Source organism: Vanessa atalanta, chromosome 16, assembly GCF_905147765.1.
Source record: "Vanessa atalanta chromosome 16, ilVanAtal1.2, whole genome shotgun sequence".
Classification (NCBI taxonomy): Eukaryota; Metazoa; Arthropoda; class Insecta; order Lepidoptera; family Nymphalidae; genus Vanessa; species Vanessa atalanta.
Genome location: NC_061886.1, coordinates 10764326 through 10791370, shown reverse-complemented (window position 1 = coordinate 10791370; position 27045 = coordinate 10764326). Strand labels below are relative to the sequence as shown.

Sequence of the window (27045 nt, the reverse complement as noted above, 5' to 3'; positions counted from 1 at the left end):
TATCTACAGATATGTTCGAGAAGGTGTCTCCGCGTTATTTATTTTTTTTATGAAATAATTAGTTATTTTTTAATGTTTTTATTCTTACATTAGTATTCACGCCAATAATTTAGCGTGAAAGGGTAAAAACATTATGAGTAGATCTATCCTGTATAATTGTTCTAGCGGCTAGATTATGAGACTGTTGACCTTGGGCTGTAGAAACCCTCCTTGGGTTCAATTTCCGGGTCAGGCCGATCAAAAGGTCTTATTAAGCCAATAACGGTCCTCTCAGACGTAAATTCTCGGTAGCAGCTCGAATCTTCGAATTTGGCAGTGTTTGTTTCCATATCTCAGAAAGTCGGTAAATACGTTAGTCTGAACTCTCTTCAGTCGTGTTGGATTATTTTACTCAGAGAGTGCATCTGTGTTTGCGCAAGCACTATAAAATGTCCAGCACAAATGGCGCGAGCCCTTTGAGAAACGCTTCCGTGATAAACACTTGGCATTTAATGTTTTTCAAACATTAAGCAAAAAAAAATTTTTGGATATCCCCAAAAATTTTATTATTTCACAGTACGCAAATCATCAATCATCATCGAATTAAAAAAAAATAAGCCATGTCCTTCCTTGGGGTTTAAGTTTACTTCGTGCTAAATATTATTAAAATCGGCTCACTGGCTCAGTTGTGAAAGCGTATGAGACAGACAGATAGACAGAGTTACTTCCGCATTTATGATATTAGTATGGTTAGTATGGATTAATATGGATTATCTCAGAAGCGAATTCAGATTTATAACTATAGAACTTTAACGAAAACAAGACTTTCTTCGTATAAAAATATTTTATGTACGGGGACTGTGAACGTGTTAATGATTATTGTGATTTTTGTATCATCAAACACGTGTCCTAAACGTAGATTTAAAAAAAAATGTTTTTTTTTTTGTATCAAATACATTTTTCCTTACTCACAAGATCAGAGACATTGACTACAGATATACACATTGGCGACATGGACTTGCGAGCGACATTTACCATGACATAGATGTTACTGGACTATTAACGTCTTAAAGAAAAAAACATTTCAATTACATACAAGCGATATTTCCTATTCCAAATTTGATATTAAAAAAATCGTATTATATTATAATAATATCAAATAAGTAATCGAACAAAATCAAAAAGTCAATGTCTAAGTAATTTATTCATAAAACGATGTCGAAAACCGTTGATTTTCAACAGAATATTCCTTGATATATATAAGCCTTTAGCAAATTAAAGTCTTCTGAAAGAGCAGGTGTCGTTATTCGCAAACGGTAAATGTGCGGAAATTTAGAGTGTGTCACAGGAAAAGTTATCTTATATAAAGCGAACTTAAGGTTAGTATCGTTTGCACTATCAATTTTTGGAAAACATTCAGGATTGAAGGCAATTTTGTAGCGCCAAAATTTTGTTAAATGTTCAACGAGCTATTAAATTTAACTGTAGGGTAGGTTTCACGAGGTAGTTGTTTAGTAGTTTTAGTACGTGTAAAGTTGGACCAGTGACAAATCCCCATATGTGATTAGAGCTCATTTATTTTAGGTTAAAAGTATCTATTATAATATAAAAAATATAAAATGGAACAGATAGTTCCATTTCATACTTTTTATGGCCTATATGTACTATATGAAATATATATTAGTATATTTTTTTGTATTATTATACTATATGTTATACTATATGGTATTCTGTAGTTATTGGTATGCATGGGTAGGTTTAAACCATAAAGAGATTAATTAATAAATAAAAATTTCGTGATACAGAATATTACTCATTAAAATATTACCGGCAGACTTAGTCCAGGTTTTTTTTTATTGGTTTACTTTTTTCCGTTGCTCCCTAATTCTTTTTTGAAAATGAAAGAAACCTCATATTCTCACTAGTAGACTCTCCAAAATCATTTCAGTCGTTTCGGAGATTACGCGGAACAAACCGAGAGCTAGGCCGACCGACTGACAGAAATACAAAAATGATAAAAAAAATTTTTTTTCGTGCTAACATTCAAACGCTTTTACAAACATACACCTCGATTTTATTTATTCGTAATTGATTTATTATTATGGAATTTCTAGCGTTATGATAAGTAGTGTTTATTACAAGTCAAATAAGGTTTATCGTACTGAAATAAATATAAGTTATCAGCTACTGGTATGACAAAAAGCTTTAAAGAATAGCGAAATAGTTTTTTATCGGAATAATTTAGCATAGTAATAGCTCTGTATTCGTTCCGACAATCGATTCGAATCGTTATTATGCACAAGCACAACGTTTCAGATATCATAATGCGTTTATGCATTTTAAATTAAACTCTACATTTTTTTTATTTGGTAAGAGCAATTAGTTTGCTTCTCATTGCTGGTGGAATGTGTCCCCTTAGACTCATATTCTCGCCTCCTCAATCTTCTCTCTGAGTACAAAATGGCCTTTTTGAAGCGAGACTTAAGGAGAGCCCCAGGCATTTTTTACTCTGATGGGCGACGGTATCCACTTACCGTCATGTGGCCGTCTGCTAATCTGTCTCGAAAACCAATAAAAATGGTTGTTGGTAGATGCACATGTGACAAAAATTTATCAAACACTCGTCTCGATGCTTTCTTTCATCTTCAAATACAAGATAAATTATATATATATATATATATATATATATATATATATATATATATATATATATATATATATATATATATATAAATAAATATATTTAATTGACGTGTCTGTTTGTAATATTAAAATATCCGCTTTTAAATAAATGCATAATATGTATGTATACACGATACCATATACCAAAATATATTTTTTTATTGTGTGTCTTTTATTCCGGCTAATCTCTGAAACGGCTGGACCGATTTTAACAAGACTTTCTCTGGCAGCTGATGTAATATGTGTGCCCGCTACTTCGTGCGCGTTCTGTTGTTTAAGTCGCAAGTACAGCTACTTAAAGATAAACTTATTAGTGGTCGGGTTTGAACCCACAATCAGATGTCCTAGTTAGTAAGCCATCTAGTTTCTAAATTTGTTTGTAAATATAATGTCATCTGTTACTGAAAACCCTGGAGCATTTGTCTTATCTGGAACCCTCTCGTACTTGCGAGACGGGCTGTAAGCCGAACTTCTCTAACACGGATATAGTATCGCTGGATATATTAAGAAAAAAATTGTCATAACTTTGTTTTTCAAATATCGAAAAAGTTACCTACTGAGTTTCTTGCCGGTTCTTCCCGGTAGAATTTACATTCCGAACTCGCGCTAGCGTTACACCAAATACAATTCGTAAAACGACTAATAAAAAGTATTTTTGATTATTTTGTATTTCATGTCTTGCATCTATTATAAGTTGTTGTTTTCCGCCATTCCGCAACAGTTGTACTATTAAATTGAATACAAACACAACAGAAATTTTACATATTATGTTAATCTAATACACGTTTGTACAACCCTTGCTCCTTATTTTATTACAATAGCATTGACAGCGACTATCTAAATCAACTTCCACCTCAAATAAAAAAAAAACAGATACCGGAATGATTCGGAACTTCGAATGTCTAGATTGACCGGACTAATAGGCAAGCTTAAATTACATCATTTGAATAAGATCCATTAAAAGAAGGCTTGATTTCTACCAGCCATACGTAGGTAATACGCGTTCACTGATATTTATATTTAAATACACACCCATATACTGTTAAGTATATGAATATTTCAACTCTCATGGAATTGACCTCGAGAAAGTCAATAGGTTAGTCAGAATACCCAATCGGTGGAAAATATAGATCTTAACCAAAGATCAAACTCTTAAAACCTTACAAATATTGCAAAATTGTTCTATGAGTATTTACAGTGCAAAAATACTTACCAACCAACTAAAGCAACATCATAAACGAAGCGAAAGGGAATTATAAACAATAGCAGGACGGTTGCTGACTGTTTCTGTGAGGTTGGAAAGTAAGATTTAATTTCACTTACCACAGATCTCACCAGCAATTCAATCGTGAACCAAACATTGCAGACCAGCTCAATGTAAAAGAAGGCCACATGAGGCTGGCCGTTATTTTCCCAAGGATTCGCTTCCACCACCGCTGTGGTATTGTCTGTATATTTCTCTAAGTGTAGCTCGATGACCCGGAGATCTGGATGCGTCTTTAGACAGAAGCATAGGACTGATATGCAGATGAAGAACACCGATATGGCTGATATCACCTGAAAAGAAAAAAAAGAGATAACAAATTAATTTTGACTTCAATACCATATAGCAATAGTACAACAAAAGTAAAAAGCCGAGATGCCGAGAAGGAAAATATCGGGAGGAAACCTGCATGTGTCTAATTTCAACGAATTTCTGCCATATGTGTATTCCGCCAACATGCTTCGTGTACCCCCAAATTCCATAAATATTACTGAATATGTCAATTAGGTGTTAATTATGAATACGCATCGCATGGAATAAAGTTATCATTAAAATCACTTTTCTAGTATTGCATATCTCTATACATCCGTACAATACTAGACAAGCAGTTATTTGGTTTTCTTTAGTGGCGGAGTTATTTAAAAATAAATTACAGATAGATTATATTTTTAATGTCATTATCTTTGGCCAAGGTTGGCACGAACATGGCATAATATGGACGTTATATTTTCAAGCTATTTTTGTCATTGACACATTGCCATGATCACTGAAAATCAATGTTATGTCACATATACCCAACTCATACTGAACGTCCCTTAATCGTAATGTTTATATCGCTTTGATACGCTAACCGTTCAAACAAAATGCAGTCACTCATTATCATTCAACCAATTCACTTTTACCTTTAAAGAGCAAGATATTGTTTTACTGTCTAACAACACCTTGTAAGTAAGCTTAAAACGTAAACAAACTCGAGTGGAATGAGAGTGAACTGGTGTAATTACAACACACTCGGCACTTAACTTAGTTTTACAAATGGTGTTGCATTATTAATGTAAGGTGAGTGTCTAAATGTCTTTATAGAAGAGCAAAGTGGCCAATTACAGACTGTATAGCTAAATCTATTAAATTAATTATGTCTCGCAGATAATTTTCATATTCTATACTATAAGAAGATACACTGTGACTTAAAAATATTATAGCGAATTTCAACTGAAACACAGAGCCGAGATGGCGCGTGCATCTTAACCAATGATTACGGGTTCAAACCCAGGCATACACCACTGAATTTTCATGTGCTTAATTTGTATTTATAATTCATCTCGTGCTCGGCGGTGAAGGAAAACACCAACCACATGTGTGAGTCCACACTGATGCGTTTTACGGCTTTGCGTCGACTATGCGTATGCTCCGTTTTATTTCATAATATCCAAGGCATACTAAGCAGATGGAGCAGTGAGGGAGGTGCCGTACCAACGGACCGGTAATGCAGACAGCGCAGTATTGGAAAAGGAGCTAGAGATTGATGGCCTTATATCTTACCAATAACTAAGGACAACTAGTCAATCGCGTCAACGTCCGAGCTTATTTATAACTGAATTGATGCTGGTACTGTGAATCTCTTTAATTAGCTATTAAATTATTGCACTACTAATCATAACTCCTTAATGGTCGATACAATTTCCAAACGATATTATATATTAACACTGCAATAACACGAGAAGTCAAGATAAACCACACTAAGTTTCCGTTTCCGCAGAATTACAAACGAAATATCATGCAGATTTTCTAACGACGGCTTCCTCCACTGAGCTGAGCATGAAATTAATTATTAAAACAAATAATTAACGACATATTCAACCGTCGGCTTAGAACTACGTGTTATAATAAATTAAAAATAAAACATTGATTTCAATTGCTTTGACTTACAATTTTATTTTATTTCACTAAAATTTTCGTCAGTATCTTTAAATCTATGATCTCGTATATAAATTATATTTTAGATTACTACTATTTTATTTCTAACTGATTCATTACGTTCGTATTTAATTTAATAATGGTTCCAAAACAGTTCAGTGTCACTTGTACTTTTTATATCACATAGAATTAACCAAACACCTTCAAACCGAAACATTGGCGGTAAAATATATAATCGTACACCTTCATCGCTATCTATAATACATGGAATATAAATCAAGCAAAGTTTGAATAGCAGACGAATCTAAAGAAAATAAATGTTTTTTAACACACCACAAGATACTTTGATAAGATGTTTTGATTGTAAGTATATGGTAGAAAGCGTACAATTGTTGGCTCGGATTTATACGAAGTTACAGTTTACGAAAAACCGACAAATTTGATTTATCAACATGTAGAATGTTTTGTTAGGTAAAAGTAAATTTCTGCTATACAGTAAATCCACTTTCACGAGAGCTTAAATTACATGAATATATTACTATGAGAACAAGATAACGTTGGCTTATAAAAAACTTCTTTAATAAGACATTTCTAAATCTGGACTAATTACAAGCATGGTTTAAGCAATGCTGTCTTTTTCTTTCGAATGTCGTATCAATGACGACAGAAAGAGACAATGAGTGTTTGACTGAACAGTGTTATCAAAGTATAGATCACAAATGGGCACGCCTTAACGTCAATATAACAGAACATATTAAAAAAGCGGCCAAATGCGAGTCGAACTCGCATATAAAGGGTTCCGTAGCAGCAAGTAACATGATATAAAACGTTCTTGTAGTTCGTTGTAAATTGAATGTCTAAAATCGAATGAATAAAAGGTAAATCGGTTTACGATTTATGACGTATTAAAAAACAACTACTTATTAGGTCTCGTTCAAACCAATTTTGACATCATATCAATATTATTCTATGTAAGCCACGTACAAAAACTTAAACAAAATACTGGTAGTTACTGATAGGTGACACGAAATAATTTTATACGTCACGTACAATGTTTTTGGTAACCTTAATGTATTTCGTTCTTAGGCTCATTTGTACCGCCTCAGTCACACCGAAATTTCTTAAGTGGATTTCAGTGAATCTATAGAATACATCATGTCACAAAAAGTCAATAGCCGTTTCTCATCTACTGTAATCAATCACACCAGGTATAGAAGGTTAGTCTGAAAACATCTGCCAAACGAAATTTCAGTTCACAAAAATCAACTTTGGCGGACAGGAAGCTAGATCATCAATCATAGTTACTGTACCACGGCCTATATTTCTGTGTGCATGGTCTAAGTTATAAGCAAGGTGATGTGATGATCGACTTGATTGCTACAGCTATATATGTACAATAGAAAATAATTTTAATGAGTTTATCGAAATCCGTAAATTTCTCGAAGTTTGAGAGCAGGTGCTAATGAGTTTATCTCAACTCATAAATTTTCCGGATTTTGTAAATATGCACTGTTTATACTACCACGCTTCTAGTACGTAAGCCGTTTGTCTTTTTGCTGTCTTTGGAATCATATCAGATTACTATTCCATCATCAGAACAAAGTGGTAGGAAAAGAGGAGTGTTTTTGTGTTTGACTACACGCTTGTGCTCTTAAATAGTATATCCTGAACAGTTGGATAGTTTCCATTTAAATTTCCACCGTCTCGAAAATTATTGTCGAGCACATAGGTTTACCGTTTTTTTTTTATAATTTTAGTAAGATCAGAAATATTCCAAAACAATTGTACGTTATTTTTTCAAGTTTATTGCAAGCATATCTAGATTCCCTTAAGTCGTCAATTATTCCACTATTTACATTCGGTTTAAATATTTCTTGAAAACTTCTTTTACACGGTCTGAATACGGAAGACACTATCATAGACTACAAAAATAAATTGAGTTTATTGAAATAAGATTATGTACGTATTGCTGCCATGGTACTATCAATATTGCATTAAACTACGGAGATTTAGAACTAAAGCTATAACGTGTAAGGAGTAATATCTATCCAGAAGAAAAAAAACGCTCTTTCCATAGTTTTGCACCACAAACAATTAACACCAACACAATTTGTCAAATTGTTTAGAACAAATATTCACTGAAACCACAACATGCCATATATACTGTTTGTAAGCCGAGTAATTCCCTTAAAACTACATCGACTGTATTTGATCAAGCCGTTATTTTAGGCGTAAATGATAGCAATAATTATCATCCCGATGTATACAAATATCAATTGATTATCGAAAATTGTTTACAAAATATTCATTGCCATTTAGACAAACAATACATTGTACACGTTGAACCTTGTATTGTTTGTATTTATGTTATTGGAATTTAAATGGGAACATAATATTTTTCCAGACAATTTTACAGAATTATATGTGTTGACTTCAGTGTCGATTGCTTTTAAAGCTCGACTAATATACAAATAGGACAAAAATTATATTTTAATGGTGTAGGTACATTTAAGAGAAAATGTAGCCTGGCAAATGGTCGACACGGGAAGTGGTCTTCATCGCTTAAAGACATTGGCTCTATCAGATGTATTAACCAACTGATTGCCTATACGACAACTTTGGGGGCTAAGAAGTTATGTCACACGTGCCTCAAGTGGATGCTGAGTCACAAACAATCAAAACAAATAATAATCAGCTTATATAACAAGTTTTAGTAGAACTCGACGAGCTGTCCGAATATAATTACCGAAACAAACTTACGAATTGCAATATCATGTTGGTGACTTCCGATTGGAACCAATTTGAATCCAATAAACTATTTATTATTAATAATTAGGTTTTTGATTGTTTAACTGTTAAATGAATTATGATTGTTTAATGAACTATAAATTATGTTAATTAATATCGACGTGAAATACATTCTCTATTTATTTTATTGGAACTAGACTATGGACCCGTTTGTAAAACATATATTTAATAAATCACTACAGTCTGTGGACATTGGCTTTGAGAGAAATATTTACCATTCCTTACATCACAAATGCGCCACCAACCTTGGAACCAAGACGTTATATCCCTGTTACCTATATATACAAAGTCAAACTGGATCACAACTAACTATATCTGATAAGCTGATATCTGATTTGTACTTACCAAGAGGGCTTTGCACAAAGCCCGAAGCCCCGGTACATTTGTATTTTGTAAATCATAGTAAATCATAATAAATAAGACATTCGTCAATTAATCGGTTTTATTGATTTGTAAAAAATGTCATCTTATTTGAGTTCAAAAATATCCTATGATATACTTCAGCACTTTGTAAATTAAAAATGAGTTACTTTCAATGACCCATTGCTGGGCAATATATATATTTGAGGTAGATTTTCATCCCATACATACAGGTTTACTTACTATATTTGTATCTCCACGGATAATATGTCTATGAATATAACAATTATAGTATTAGTGATTAGGGTATATCTTATCATTGTATTAATGTTATTTTAATATGTTTGCATGTTTTTATTACCAGGTAGCATAACAAAGTTTCAGGATTAGATGATTTCATAGAAATATGGTAATCATATGTCATTTAAATAGAAGTCTACATATGAAATCATAGATTCGAGACGACATACACATTGACTCGGAATGTATATTTGGATTTGAACCCGTGGTAATCGATAAAGATTCGCCAACTGTTTCAGCTCACGCTATGGAAGCAAAACGTAAAAATTGGTGTTCAAAATTTGAGAAAGGTTTTTTAAATGATGCGTATTTATCGTACGTACCTTTGTGCGTCCCGTATTTACATTATATGTAAATATTTGTAAATACTTTTATTTCGTCCCGCATTTTTGGGGACAAATAATATTATTGTCTGTAACCCAACTGTATACGACATTATTTTTTATTCATTATTTATTTAATTCATTATTTATGATAAGCGAAAATACAAACAAACAATTAAATATACCGTAAATTCTTCGGACAGAACGACTATATTGCAGTGTCAACTGCTTCGTTGGGCGAGTGGCTAGATATAATGTTGCAAATCTGCCAAGGTTTTTGGGTTCAAACTCCAGGTCGGGCCGATAAACAGTTATTGGGTTTTTTATCGAAAAATTCTCACTAGCAGCACGGAGTCTGACCCCGTCGAAAGTGGAAGTGCGTACACTCCCGTGCCTCGGAAAGCACGTGAAGCCATTGGTCTTGCGCTTGAACTCTTATCTGGTTCGGTCGGATTTGCTGTCGCTTTGGGTTATGAGAGTCCACCTCTCTTTGCGCACACATTTATGCATTATACGTACTGGGTAGTTTTACTCCCTTGAGAACATCATTAGTGACAGAGCGGGCAAACTCCACCTAGTATTTTGGAGTAAGTAAAGTTGGAGATACTCAAAACTATCATAAAAATGTCGTAAAGAAATTAAATACTATAAAAACTTTGAAACATTATGTCCGTCGTACCAAAAAAATAATAAAAAACCTTACGGAATCGTTTTATATATTGTTCAATTAAATTAAAAAATCTTCCTGGAGCCGTAAAGGCGTATTTATGTAAAGGTTCTCCGAAACGTTTTTGCTATTTTAATAAGCAGTTGTGTACATTGTAAATTTTAATTTTAATAAATAGAAAATGTGAAAGAGTACAATTATAAAACAGTGTATTGTTTATACAATATACTATAAAATTCGAGGAATTTAATAAAATGGAAAGGAACTAAGATGAGTTGTAATTTTATAAACTTCATAAAGTAAGAATTACTACATGTGCTTACAAAACTGAATTTTATAATTGCATTGCGCTGAGGATTGTATGATGATGTTTTGCGGCATATATTGTATTGCGCAAAACATTTTCAACATTTTTTTTCGTATCATTAATATAATTTCTTAAAATTTTATATTATAACTGTCAATACTGATTTTGCTTAATAACCTGTGCTGAAACAAGGTATGCAAATCAATACTACTGTTGAACGGTAGACAAAATGAGCATGGTACTTGCTCATTTCGGCTTGCGCAGAGCCTTCCAGCTAGGATTGCTAAACGTCCGGATAAAGCCGGACAGAGTTAGACTTTTTGGTTGCGTTTTCCGGCAAAATAGACGGTGACAGTGACGGCCTGTCGGACTTTTATTAGGTTTTCTACATCAGATCAGAAAATATAGCTAAAATGTTTGTGATATAATTTAATTCAAGCACTTGACATGGCATTTAAAGGAAAATATTCAAAAAGCCTGGTTAAAATTAAAAAGTCCTCAATGATTAAGGTAAAGAGGTCAGACAGACCTCTTTACCTTTTTTTTTTGTTGACGCGGGGTAAATCTTCATAGATACCGGACTCCCTTCATAGATATCCCCCACATCGGGTTATGTGAGATTGTATTCACTAAAAACCCCTGCGATGGCCGCCATCTGGATCGCTTTCGCAGCACGTCCGCTGCCCCTCCCGAGACCTCTTTACCTAAATGTCCAACTAAACTTCTAAAAATTAAACATACGAGAAGGTTTTAAATGTATTTCAAAATATGCTGATACGTCTATATTTAGTTTATCATAAAGCTTACTAACATTGATTATTTGACTAAAATTATAAACTAAGCCGGTATTACAAAACTCTAACAGTAGAAACGGCAATATCATAACAAAAATATCTAGAAAATTCTATCCTTTGTGACAAACAGACTTCAGGATGATAGTTCGAAAGGCACGAGAAAATTTTTAAAGTACTAACTTTTTGAGTTTAGATTTCGATAGAAATATTCCTGTTGGTAGCAATGTCGATTTAAAATATAAGAAAATATTTTGGTTGTACAATAATGGATGGAAAATATTCTTAACACTTATATTAGTTATTAGGTCGTAATTGAAATAAAAATGGTTGTAGAATAAGTGCTTTAAAGCGGTGTGCGGCGTGAAATCTGATATTACGAGTGTAAAATTAAATTGTCGAGCATTCCGTGGTAAATTACGTAAGTGATACCAAGAATTAAATGTTTCTACGGCAAACCTTTTACGAGTTCATACCCTTTTTTATGCAGCGATAAAAGCGCTAATTGCTAAAAAGATACGTCCATTTTACCGCAAAATAATAAGTAAACCAAAAGCGTGCAATGTAATGCAGTAATGAATATTTGATTTTGAATAAGGTTATTGTGGAATAATTAATACTTATTCTAGAAAGGCAGGTTTATATAAAGTAACATTTCATTCATATATTATTCGATTAGGTAATATATTATGAATCGGTATGTTTTGGAATCGATTAAATATTCGGATAATAAATAAATTTAAAAATAAATATATTTCTTTATAAATTGATAAAAATATACTTTTTACAAGAATTTCACAAGAACATACAGTCACAAGCACTTTTCAATTTTATAAGAGTTTGTTTGTTTGGTTGAACGCGCTTATCTCAGGAACTACTGGTCCGTTTTGAAAAATTATTTCAGTGTTAGATAACCTTATTATCGAGGGAGACTATAAATCATCACGCTATGATCAATATAAGAAAATTATGTATGACAGAATCTGTAACACAGCCGAGTGAAGTCGGAACGAGGAACTAGTATTATTTTATAAAGTTACTACTTTCTGTTCGGAGTCAAGATTGTACAGAGAAAAACCACCATGAGTTTTATTTTTCATCCATAAAATAATAAAGATACGTCAATAATTAACGTTAAATAAAGAATTATTCCAAATTTTCAAAATTACCCCATTTATTTATAATAGTTCGCTTTTCAAATTTAGAAAAGTAATCGAAGATGTCGTAAACAGTTCCAGTTTTAAAAAGTTTTACCATCTTTATGCAAATTCCATCAGACTTGTTTTTGTTCGCTTAACCGAGTCTTCTTGAAAAATCAATCATTTTCAACTCACTGACAGTGACAGTTCAAACTTGAGAAAACTTCAAAAATTGTAAAATAATTTCAACAATGTATGGTAAAAGCAACCCAGCTAAAAAGTTTAAAATTAGTATTACAAAAGAATTAAAATTGGAAATGTTTGATTAACTCGGTCAATCGTCATTTCTAGTTTTTAAATTTGGATCCGGCTAGAAGGACCAAAATTTATCGTTTTTATACAAAGGTCAATGTTTCGTGTAGGATCTTCAGTCATATATTTTGATTATCTTAATATGACATATGTGTCCGTTTTTATAATGACAATAAATTAATAAAGGTGCGTTCCGTTTTCGTATTAGGTAGTGATAAGCAAAGTCTTGCAAATATCGAAGTCTTCACATATTGCAAACAATCATTCATTTCATTCTGAGTAAAATATTTTCGCTCATATCATCACCTCGTGCTCGGCGGTGAAGAAAAACATTGAGAGGAAAGTATGTTCCTAATTTCAATACAATTCTGCCCCATATATATCCACTAACACGCATTGAAGCAGCATGGCGGAATGAATTCCAAACCTTTTCCTCAAAAGAAGAGGAGGGGTTTCCCCAGAACTGGGTTACTTTACTTAAATATGTAATTAAAATTGCTGATTGCTTGAACGATATAATATTATTGGTAGTTAGTCATCTATGCTTGACGCCAGGCTTGTGACGTAACGAACTCTCTTGTGTGTGGATTATCAATAATTACTTTACATGCCAAATGTTTTGTAGCGTAACATAAGCACATAAATATTATTTAATTTATTAATGTGTATAAAATCAACTTCGCTTATTAACAAAATTAAATCTCATACTACAATTAATTGATAAATCTTAAACATCTCATACGAAAAATACCATAACAAACATTTATAATTAAAATATATATATATATGAAGTAGGCTTTTTTATTTCGTTTGCGAATATGATAACAAAGATTCTTGTCGGTTCTTCTCGGTAGAATCAATTAAATCCTGTACCATAAATAAGTAAAGAAATTATGTTATAAGCCTACTTAAATATAAAGATTTTTACTTTGTTTGTATTTATCATATTTAACACGTGGTTTCGCTCATGCGTAAATTATTATTATTATTTTTTCAAGTTTACGGTAGGCGGACGAGTAAATGATGACCTGATGGTAAGTGGTCACCACAAGAAGAATTAATATTAAGAAAACAATACCAAGAAATATTAACCATTCCTTACATCACCAATGCGCCACCAACCTTGGGAAGTAAGATTTTATGTCCCTTTTGCCTGTAGTTACACTGGCTCACACACCCTTCAAACCGGAACACAACAATACTGAGTCAGTACTCAGTATTGATATGTTCCGGTTTGAAGAACAGCAGTCTGTTTGGCGGTAGAATATCTGATGAGTGGGAGGTACCTACCCAGACGGCCTTGCACAAAGCCCTACCACTAAGTGTTATATTGTAGTTATATTTATAGAGATCTATTATACCATACATTACGCCCCTTTGGGATCTTGTCGGTTTGAGTTACACCGCTTGGAATAGTTACCCTTACTTTAACAAGGTCCATCGAAACTGTTAAATCATTGTTTACAAACTAAATCTTCTATGAATATGTTGATTAGCTTAATCAGGTATGTACTTTGAAAACTCTTTCACGGGATAAAAGAAATGCTTTTTTTAAGAGAGTTATAATCCATAATTAAATATATATACATGTGTCAGTCCCATATATTACAAATATCACAAATTAAATATTTAATGAATTACAGTAACTACGAATATTACAGTACGAGTACGATGTGTTATATGTATATATAAGTAATTGGTGTATATAATATGTCTAAATTCAAACAGTGTTCGAATAATTACTGCTAAATGCTTACGCTTGAATCTTCGAACCATTTATGTAAATGGCAAAGTCAGACATGTGGCGAAATAGTTCATAGTTTCATTTGTAGCTTGATATATACCTATATTCTAATAGAAGGTTATAGCATACGTTTTTATCTTAAGCTCCTTTGTCTGTGTAGATTTTTTTTCAGACAATTCTTATTTATTTTCTCTGCCTTTTGGTGGTCTGGAAGAGAACACTGTTTAAACGACAAGACCAATTTTTGTACATCTTTTACAGTTTGTTTTCTATATATGTATATATATATATTCTTATGACATATGTAGGGGGACGGACAAATAGGCGACCTGATGGTAAGTGGTCACTACCTATAAACATTGGCACCGTAAAAAGGTAACCATTTCGTACATCACCAATACACCACCATGGTATCTAAAATGTTATGTCCCTTGAGCATGAACACTGGCTCATGCATCCTTCAAACCGGAAAATACTAATTATTTATACTGTTTGGCGGTAGAATATCTGATACAAGTACAGAGCTTACACGACCCTATTAAAAAGTAAGTTTCATTGTTAACATTATGAATTTGTATTTACAACTGGATTTGGGAAAAACATCTGACTTACTTATGAAATCACCATTTTCGATCAAGTAAGCTAAAATAATATTCATTTATACTAATATTATAAGTGTGAGAGTAATTCTGTCTGTCTATTACGGATTCACAACCAAATCACTGAATCAAATTTGAAGGAATATGGTAAGCAAGCTTAAACCCCAAGGAAAGACATAGCCTACTTTTTATACCCAACAGACGACCGACTTCTAAAAGGCTAGCATAGCTACGACAACTAGTTATTAATAAATGTATGTGGGATCATTTTCTTAATAAAAATAATAAAAGCTAAAATTCAATTTAAGTAACATTATTCTCAATTTAAAATGTTTAAACACAAATTTCCCGTGCCAAAACAAAATCCACGCGGGCAAAAGTGGAGACGGTATCTATTGAATGATAAACGCATGCACGATGTTTTCGATCATATAATTTTATTTCAATACTCCTCATTCAAATGTGAATTTTAACTTTACAGCTATAGAGTTCACTTTACGTTTGATTTTTTTTTTCTATTTACAAATAAAAGCACCTGAAGCGCTACCATTAAGCCGCTGTAATACTTTAATTAGTTGCCGCATGGACAAAAGAACAATACATGTTACTACCAGTTCTTCGTACAAAGTTTAGTTGTAACTAAAAAGGCGTTTTACTCTTACTGTTTAATATAAAGCCTACTTTTACCGGTAAATGTCAAGGTCTTACCTTGGCCTGGTAACATGTTTGTTTTTTTTTTTGGATTATCATTATAGGTATGGATACGATCTACTTTTGCTCCATATTAGCGGTTTTTCCAGACATTATTATGGAAAACCGATAATTTTCATAAATTCGGAATAATATAAATTATTCCGAATTTCTACTCAAGATATTCTCTGTGATTATGAACTATAAATAGTTTTAGATTAATATATATATGGGAGACGAATACAATTTCTTAACGGAGAGTGGTCAAGAAACCCAAGTATATTTGCTCCAAAACAGTCTAGCTGATGGAGGAACGCCAAGCTGGCTTTAATTTGACTGGCACTGACAGTAAATGAAATTGTTTTTATTGCATTGACGTATGGATAGAATGTGTTTATTTTAACAAGTAATAAAACGAAATTAAATGGAAAAAAATTGTGCAAAATTGAATAAAACGGAGAATGTTGTGGGAACTATTTCATCAATACTCGAATATCCAAATATATACCGCATAATGTCTAATAACTATTTATTTACAACACTATTTTTCTCAACAATTTCTATCAATGACGCCATTTTTTCACGAATCCAAAACGAAATACCATAATAAATATTTTTTTTAGGAACAAACAATTATGTCCTATGAATTCAAGGTCATAAATACTTTCTATCTATATTCCGCAGTGAAATTGTCTATAGAATATACCATCAGAATGAATTCAATTCATTGAAATTATCATCTCGATGAATACATTATCATAATATCCAATCACATTTGTTCTTTAAGTGATATGTTTTGTTTTGTTATTTACCGATGATAAATATCTACTTTCAAAATAATCGAAATATTATAATTTAAATAATATATATTTACAATTTAATGCAATACTACATTCGTATGGAGACTCTTTTGTAATTAATATAACATAAATTAAAATTTAATTACTAACATAATTTTTTTTTAAATTTGTTAATTTGGCTGCCTAGTTGGTCTCGGTTTAGACGCTTATGTCTAGAGTTAAGTCCCAAATACGACCATATATCGAAAGTTATAGTTTCTTCTGTCAAGAAGTTCTTAGATGAAGTCCGAAGTTTGGAGCTTGACAAAGTCGTGTCTGAGCTCGTTAAGCCATTCCTACGACATCTAAGCATTATAAAGTGGGAACAGAGAGTGCACCTGTTTTTTGGACATACAATTGTTCTGTATAATATTTATAGTATGTTGGGAATGATCGACGTAACCGAAATTGAATAGGAGAATAATTTTATAATTATAGATACCGTCAAACAGCAATACTAACCATTGTTGTGTTCCGGTTTGAAGGGTGTGAGAGCCAATGTAACTAAAGGCATTTATGACGTAACATCCTTAGTTCCAAGGTCATTGACTCATTGACTTTATAAAGAAGGTTAATAATTCTTAGAGCACCTAAACCTATTGGTAGTGATGGTCATCGAGTAGTCTATTTACCAGTCCGCCTAACTGTATAATAATAAAAAAATGTATGTAAAATACATTGTTATAAAGATCTGAATATATCAAGCAACGAATACTATGTATTTGGGTACAAATTACATTTTCAGTTACACCGTAAACAAATGTCAGTGCCCTTTAGATTAAATTTAGTTAAATTAAATTCCATGTCGTTCTAAATTGTATAAATCAGTCTAGTGCCGTACTAATGTGTACAGGGTTCAAGTTAAATGGTTCTTTAAAAGTAACGGTAGTAACAATTTAAGTTTATTTTATTCTAGTTGACATTTAGAACATGATGCTGACTCCACACTAACGAATTAAACTCCCGTGATCCGTGACGCAAATCTGGATGGCTTTCGTATCTGTTTACGCGTTTCACGCGCGTTCAGAACTTGTTTTCCATTCCAAGAGTTCGGTATTTATGCCTGTGTCAAAGGGTTCGTGAGCCGCAAACCTAGCATGAACGCAAAAGCATCCACTTGAATACCTTGAAAGGAATAGAATATTGTGTGTAATGTGTATTACATACAGTACATTTTAGTTAAACAAACCGCATAATGACACTGCTATATACCATGTTATAATATTCTTACCGCCTAATGTATGTAAAAAGAAATAAAAAAGTAGCCTAATAAAAAAGTGCGAGTCGGACTCGCCCGTAAAGGGTTCCGTAGCAGCAAGTAACAAGGTTTAAGTTTATGAAATTCAATTTTTTATTTTTATATTTGAGTTGATTGACTGAAAGGTAAACAGCGGTTTACGAATTAAAACGTATTAAAAAAAAAAACAACTTACTAGATCGCGTTCAAACCAATTTTCGGTGGTTGTTTGCATGGTAATGTGTACATCTTATTATTTTTTTTTAGTTATATCATTCTCTTATTTTAGAAGTTACGGGGGGGGACACACATTTTACCAATTTGGAAATGCCTTGATGCCTTGAATTATCCAAATCCAGATTCAAAAATAAGAGTATTTAAAAAAAAGAAAACTGTTTTTTTTTGTTGATAAAAACATACAAACAAGTCGAACTTAATTTTAACTGAATTGTATATACGAACAAGTGGAACTCTTATAGTAAAAGATTTATTAAAAAAGATACTGATTAAGTTTTCACAATTTTATATTAGCGTCAATAACTATACAAATCTAGATGCTTAGTCGGTTACTTACGTAGTCACTATAAAATTAATCTCGGAAGCTCATTTTGATTTATCTAGTTACTTCCTTTTTTAATTAAGTTTAATTTTAATATATTTACTTTCTTATTAAATAACTAATAAATAAGTAATTTTATGCTTAGAATAACATAATCAACTATATTTAAAATAAAATAGCACACAGCACTCATAACCTTTTGTTTGTGTCGCAGTTGTTAATGCCCATCTCTGCAGCGATACGTATCGTCAATTGAACTGTCATTCCAAATTTAAATAAATTTACCTTACAAAATTTTTAAGACCTATCAAATTAAAAAAATATAAAAGACGGGATTAATAAATGAGTGCATTGTAAGTATATAATACAAGCAGTTGTTACTGTCAAGCTTATTTTCCTTGCCGTTTCTTCTCGCTAGAGGCTGCTTTCCAAAACGATCAGTTTAAAAATTTATGATTCGAAAAAGTTTATTGTAAAGTTTTCTTGAATATAATACATTTGATTTGAATTGATGAAGCCAGTAGGTGGATAGGTTGAATGCTACAGCCAATGAGGTTCATTCATTGGATTATTTTTTTTTTGGAAATTTTATAAATAAGATAGAAGAAGAATTTTATATTTATATCTATAACATAGGTATAGGTACAATGCACTTGTATACCCAAGTTTTAGATTGAAGAAAAAACATAAAAAGAAAATTTATTTTTATTTTCTGGCTAGGAAAGTTGAAATTGTTGACTTTGCTCTTTTATAATATACATGTACTTGTACTTATACATATAAAGGTTTTCTCGAATCATTCTGTTTATCAAAGAAAACCGTTGGATAGTTTAAAAAATCTCAGCCTACAGACGGCGGGAAGCGACTTTGTTTTTTACTATGTAGAGATACATAATATCTTAACACCAACATAACAATCCTTTGCAGATATAAAAGTAAGTAGGTAATGGAAATTCCATAAATATGAGCTAAATATCAATGGATCGATTTAAGCCGAAAGCATCAGTCAGGAATCCATATTGGTTTTTGTGAATAATTTACGCACGCCAGTTGCTTAAGCTTGGTTCAGACTGTCGTTGTTGATTGCAAAAATATATTACCTTGTGTATACGGCGTTTATTTTTTTTTTATGTCCAGATGTACTTTTTAGTTTGATATGAAGATATTGTAGAAGCAACCGTGATAAGTTGTTTTTAATGCACTTTTTTACGTTTGTCCTCGATCTCACGTGATGGTTAGTACTGCAGTCTAAGCCAAATTAAACTTGGCTTCCTTGACAAAAATATGCCTATTTAATCTTACCTTGAGAATATCCTAAGTATAATGTATAGGATACGATGAAGCCGGAAGGACATTCCGCATTTTACGCGTGCATGAGATATGAGGAAATAAAACTCTTCGCGCCAATGGGTGGAATATCAATGACGTAGGTCTTAATGACGCGTACTTATAATGTTAATATACTTTATTGTACACCACAAGCATACAGAAACCTTAGGATTAAACAAAAAAAAAAAACAAAAATAGAAATAACGCTCAAAACAAAAATGATGATAAGTGCAGAAAAATTTAAGTCCAAATAATATATCTTCTAATGTGTTGATATAAAATTGAATTTTCAAAAATATCTGAGTGATTTTTTATAAGAAACTTAACGAAATAATAAACGTACGTCCTTCTCATATATGTATATATTAATATATAAAATTATAATAATGTTATCTGAAAAAACTTATATGATTACGATATGCAAAAATATTTATTTGTTATATTTCAAACTGAAATGACTTGGTGAGGGGGATTATCGAAACACTTTAAAGCTAAATCTAAATTGAACACTTTTTTTTAAATTTACTATAGAGAGTATAGACGTAGCATAATAAAAGTCGCGCCGATTTGTACGATGGGTTGTATTTGAGACTTAGCTTTGTGATATATCGGCGTATTCGTTCTGTTATTGAAGTTAACTGATTCCAAAGTAAATATTTAAAACAATCTGAATTTCTCCGGGATTTTGATTGGTCGAATACATGTGCCAAATAATTTATGTTATGCCATGATATATTCTATGCAAATTAAATTGTTGATAAAAACGCGTAGGTTTAGTATTCCTTAATCTTCATAGAACTTATTGATAAGTATATTTAAAAAAAAAAATTGCGTTAATCGAACGAGCTATTCAACCCTACCACTCGATATATTAAGCATTTTTAACCGACTTCAAAACAAGAAAGGGTATGTTATTTTTATCTTTCTTACCTTAGAACTCCGTCATTTATGAATCGATTTGGAAAATATATTTGCTATTTGATATATCATTTAATACATCCCAAAACAATAAAATACAGGACACAATTTTTATGAGCTCGAATTTTATTTATAATTTACATTCTCAGATTATTGTATGAAGTCGTTTTTTTCTTATTAACAGTTTTATAAAATGTCGTGAATACTCGTCCAAAATTGAAAAGTGTAATGGTTTTTTTTTTTCTGTATATATATAGATGTGTTAATTATGAATACGTTTATTATTGATCTTTTATATATTTTAAACTAAAGTTATCTGGAAGTGGACGATCATCGGTAATTTAGCGTTAATATACTGAGTTAAACTGTGTGCATGGACGTTTGGGTACACCACACACTCATCACATGTTCTACTGCCAAGGATGCTTAGGGTATATTTTTTAAAATATCAATGTCTATGACCCTTTGGCAGTCTTCATAGAAAAATTATCAAGTTGAAAAGAAAATATCTCCTCCTTTTTAAAGCCCATTGAAAATAAATAACTATAAACTTACTTGTCGGTTCTGTTCCATTGAGAACCAGTGGCAGATGAATTTTAAAATGATTTATTCATGATTACGGTATATTTTTATAAAAAACAAATGTAGTGTAATGTAATTTTATAGCTGTAATCATATTAATACTATCAAGAGAAAATCTGATTTTCCAGGCGAACAAAGGCCGCTTACTAGGTATATTTATGTAGAGCATATTGTCCTGCGTACTCAGAGGGAAAATAGTTTCCGGTCTCCGGTTCTCGCGCTTTCCAAGCGATCGCCGATAATACTATGATAATTGATTTGATTCAGTAATATAATAAGGCAAATTGAAAATAGTTATAAAATATGCAATGTATTGTGACAAAATCGTTGGTTTTTTTTTATAATTGTTTGTAAAGGCATAAATAGGAAGGCAGACGGATATATTTCTCAGCTCATGGTATGGTCATCACCACAGTGGCGATGAAAGATCTAATAGCTTTTGGACCAATATTTACACTGGCTAGCATCAGCAGCCTGTAAATTTTCCCACTGCTGCGCTAAAGGCCTCCTCTCCCTTTGAGGAGAAGGTTTGGAGCATATCCCACCACGCTGGCACACATGTGGCAGAATTTCGTTGAAATTAGACACATACTGGTTTCCTCACGATGTTTTCCTTCACCGCCGAGCACGAGATGAATTATAAACACAAATTAAGCACATGAAAATTCAGTGGTGCCTGCCTTGGTTTGAAACCGAAATCATCGGTTAAGATGCACGTGTTCTAACCACTGGGCCATCTCTCATACTGGCTAACTGACCCTTAAACCGTAACACAACACATTTATTAAAAATATGGCCCGGGCGGACTTACACAAAACCCTTTCTCCAAGTGAATTCATCTGTTCCAGACACAAAATAATACCCCTCAATAGTAGCTACTTAATATACAAGTGTATAGATCCTGAGGTATTGGGTTCAGCCTCCAAGTCAATAAAATTATAAATTTATTGAGTTATGCTGAAAAGAAAATTTAACGAACAGCTCGGAGTTCTATACTCCTGTAACTTAGGAGGCGGATCAAAGGTATACGTCCTGAGCAATTTATAGACGTATTGTATTTATCGTCTTATCGGGTAATGAGACCGTATTTGTGTTTACACACACACTTGCGTCCCACTAAATAACCTACACAAGCGCATTGGGAGGCCCCTTGAGAATGCACATAAACGACATCAGTGGAGACACCATCATCATCATCGTATGTTTAATATATTTTTATACTATATTTATACAGTAAGGTTTCATACTACTCTCATTATCAAAATCCATACTGCAGTTCTTGTGACGTTGGGGACATGACTTCGTCACGACTGCTATTATTATTATTATTATTACTAGTATTCTAGAAAATTTATTTTACTTGAAAAATAAAACTATTAATATGTCTCGATAACACTCTTATTACTGATGTACAAGAAAAAATCACATAATGAATGTCCTTATAATATGCGAGAACGTTAAAGATAGACCAATTACAATTAATTCCTAATGGAAAGATAAACCTATTGATAAAATTTAAATAACTTTATTAAGTCTATAGACGAAAAACATAATTTTTATAGAGTCACGATATTATAAACAGGACAGACAATTTGATTATTAGATCAATCGTGTTTATTTTGCTAAGATTCTTTAACAACCTTGTTTTTGGCAAGACGCCAATAAGACGGAATATTGAAGAAAATTCATTTTGCAAAGTTTAAATCACTGCGACAAATTCAGCGCTTCGTAGAAATGCAATTACACTGACATAAACTAAAATAGCAATCTCTTTTGAAAATCTGTTTTAATCTATCATTTATATTTTTGTCGTCATGTTATAATTATGTTAGTACGTGTGTTCTCGGATGAGTTTCTTCTCAGTTCTCTTCGGTAGAATCTACATCAGAACCGGTGGTAGCTTCACTTAATATGTTACGATTCAATAGTGCCTCCTATAATATAATAAAAGCCTCCTTGAATAAATTAAATTTTGATTTTGATTTTTGTTTCTGACAAACAAATGGAAGAAGTAACTAAATTTTATAACTGACATAACACCTACAACTTGATTGATACACTAATCTTTCTAATTCGTGAGTATAATACATCTATAATTGCCTCTTAAATATAATATAATAAGAGCCGAGATGGCCCAGTGGTTAGAACGCGTGCATCTTAACTGATGATTTCGGGTTCAAACCCAGGCAGGCACCACTGAATTTTCATGTGCTTAATTTGTGTTTATAATTCATCTCGTGCTCGGCGGTGAAGGAAAACATCGTGAGGAAACCTGCATGTGTCTAATTTCAACGAAATTCTGCCACATGTGTATTCCGCCAACCCGCATTGGAGCAGCGTGGTGGAATATGCTCCAAACCTTCTCCTCAAAGGGAGAGGAGGCCTTTATCCCAGCAGTGGGACATTTACGGGCTGCTAATGTAAATATATTATGTTACCCAAAATATCGTTTTATTACATTTCTTTCGTCGGTGGTTTTCACAAACCGATACTTGACTTGAGAATTTAAGAAGCACCTACTCATTTCTTAAAGGCCATAAACAGCTAAATGCTTGCAAAGTACATTTTTTTAGTCGTCTGCCGTTCTACCAATAGTTCACATCAACCAAATGTAATTATTTGAGGTACCTACTTTTCAGGCTAACTCTTTTGAACTGGCTTCAAAAAAAAGATCAAGATTATTAATTCTGTTATATTTTTATGACTATTACCTGAAAATTCCGCCATTGAACCGATTTAGAAAAAAAATATTTTGTTTGAGAGTCTCCTTATTATTCCAATGGCATTTGAAGAAAAAATCTAAAGTCAGACAGTCAGTTAACTTTACTTTTATTAAAACTTAGTGCATAAAAGCTATAAAATTAAACAACCCATTTATGTGTATAGTGTTAAACAGACGCCAAGTTGTAAAATAAAAATTTTCCTTTTATATTAACCATTATAGTTTATCTATATTAAAATTTTAAGATGTTGTCGAAATTTCTGGAAATTGGCATTTTGCCTTAGCATGTATTATAAACGAGTTGTTCGTGGAAACAAAATTATTTGGCAACTTAAGCAGCTCATTACTTATTTATATCATCAAAAATTCAAAGCTCTGACATTGTCCTTAAAAGTTGCGTTAACTAATATTTAATTAGAGAGTGGTTTAAACTCCAAATTAGAGAGAGTACGATAGATTAATAAATGCCCGACCACCATATAAAAAATATGCGTTATATGCCATAAATCTTTCGATATATTCCGAGTTCCTAGGTTAAAGCTCGCATTTGGGAGAATTTTCTGTCAAAAATTACTTAGAAATCAGTGTAAACATTGACACGTCCAGTGCATTGGAAAGCATGTCTGCAAAGCAATACTGTCGGTCCTATACCTCAACCAGTCCGTACTGTATTTCCCATCCTTCGGATTGAGAGATTAAGTATAAAAAACTCGAAACTTTCCCAAAACTACTTAACATTAATAAAAATAGTTGTGTGTGGTTGAAAACCAACAGTTTACTTGAAAAATATACCAAATAAAATCATATCAATAATTGTTCATTTGGATCCTGGGAAGAATCCTTTAGGAACATTGATATTTAAGTTTAATCTTGTCTTAATTAAACTCCTTATGATGTTTAATTTTGTAGGCGACGCTAATTTTTGGTTATTCCTAATAAAATACCTCGGCTTACCTTTGCAGCGGGTGAGCTGGAAGGTTCATCAAATAACGCCCAAACTTTTGGCTTGACTCTTTGCCAAATGCCAAGTTCACCATTGACATAAGCTTCTTCATATCCGAAGAGCCTCGCAATTTCTTCCTCCGACGGCTTTTCACTGTCGATATCCAACTTATCCAAAATGGCCAGGGTGTTCTGTGGACAAAATTGTTTAATTAAAAACATGCAAAATTTATTTCACCTATATATCTTTTAATTGAAAATTGGGAAATGTTCAATGGATTGTATCCACCCAGATACAAAGCCCACCCAAAGATATGTTTATTTTTCAATATCAATAAAGATCTGAATTGTGTGTCGTTATACATAAAATATTATTTGAAGAAACATAATAGCAATACATCATTCATTTGAAATACCTATTCTCTTTGTACATGCGAATATTCTTAGAAGTATTTTTTGCAGTCTGTTTGAAAGATGAGAGATAATATTATGTAATACACACACTATATAAATATGTTACGAATAGTTCGCCTGTCTATCTAGCCTGAAGTGGTTGGCAATTGTTATTAACAATAATCCAGTGATCCATTTTTTCGATGTAATAATTTTTTTGGCGGGTTGCGGGTAAATCTTATACAATTTATTTATAACGTTATGCGTCTTCAACCCCACCCTCTACTCTACTCTAGTGAATGTATTTCGTGTATGCTATATATGATTCATCGTATATGATTTATGGGAAACACCTCTGACCGTAACTTATGGGTAAGACTGACTTGTAAGCCGTGACGGCAAGCGGCATAGCTCTCTCTCATACCCTTCTCTGCTGCTGCTCTAATAACTTGAGCATGCGTTTAATAAAAAAAATCATCAAATATGCAATTTATTAAAAAAAAACTTACATTTTTTTAAATTTTTATTCGTGTGTTTATTGGATATTTAATATGACTACAAATGATGTATGAAATTCTTCAACAGCTACCATTTCAAATTATACCTATAAATCTAATTACATTATCATGTATCGTCTCTAATGCCTCAACCACACATGTCATACAAATAAATAATTGCGATTTATATAAATTCATAACCCACTTTCTTATTCAAAAGGAAATACTAAAATCCAAACTCAAGCGCTTTCTAGTTAGAACTCAAGGACGCAGTTATCAACGGTCACAGGATTGAAAATTGAAATGCATTTTTTAAATTTGGAATAACATTTGAATTTTTAAAAATGTTCTTACATTTGTAGATTTCATAGAGGATTTGGTAAATACTTGGGGTATCGTAATGGAAACAATTTATTGAATGCAACTATAATGTCAACTAAGAATTTAAGTAGGAGTAACTAAACTTGAAATCAATACATACTTTATTCGAGTAGACAAGAACTTTTTAAAAAACTTTATTTCGGTTTTTATATTATTATAAGATATGAACACTAAATAGATATGAATTTGGATCGAAGATTAACTAATATTATTTATATTAAGAAAATACATAAAAATGATGGTAGGCAAGCCCGTCCTATCATCAGATTTTCTAGCACCAAACAGCAATACTCAGCATTGTTGTGTTCCGGTTTGAAAGATAAATGAGTGTAACTTCAGGCTCAAGAGGAAATACCATTTTGGTTCTCAAGGTTAGTAGTAGTATTGTCGATATACGGAAGAGTTAAAATTTTCAGACGCCAATGCCTAGAGCCAGTAGTGACCAGGTAGTAGTGACCACACACGATGGTGTGTGATCACTACTACGTAGACCATTTCTCCATTCTAACCGCATGTGGCATTATTGCTAGAAGCATTTCCCCGTCGAATCGATATTCCGATCCTCTGGACAAGAAATAAACCAGTCCTCCTGTCATCAGTAAAGGCAATTAGAACCAAGAAGAAGAGGTATAGGTCTTATTGCAATGTGAAGTTTATCCTGTTATCCCTAAAGAGAAAACTATGGTTGCAAACATTATTTTTGATCTATTCAACAGAGATCCGCACTTGCAATTTTTAATATTATTGAAGCATAGTGATGTGCG

The 27045-nt window shown here is 32.3% G+C and overlaps 1 protein-coding gene across 1 annotated transcript in view; it reads right to left on the bottom strand.

Moving 5' to 3' along the window:
• The window catches only part of LOC125070133 (potassium voltage-gated channel protein Shaw-like), a 252867-nt gene that overhangs the window by 89403 nt on the left and 136419 nt on the right, over positions 1-27045 (bottom strand). Inside the window, exons 4-5 of the mRNA XM_047679833.1 lie at positions 25023-25202; positions 3985-4218 (exon numbers count right to left, since the gene is read on the bottom strand). Coding sequence (XP_047535789.1) covers positions 3985-4218; positions 25023-25202 — 414 coding nt within the window. The remainder of the gene's footprint in view (positions 1-3984; positions 4219-25022; positions 25203-27045) is intronic.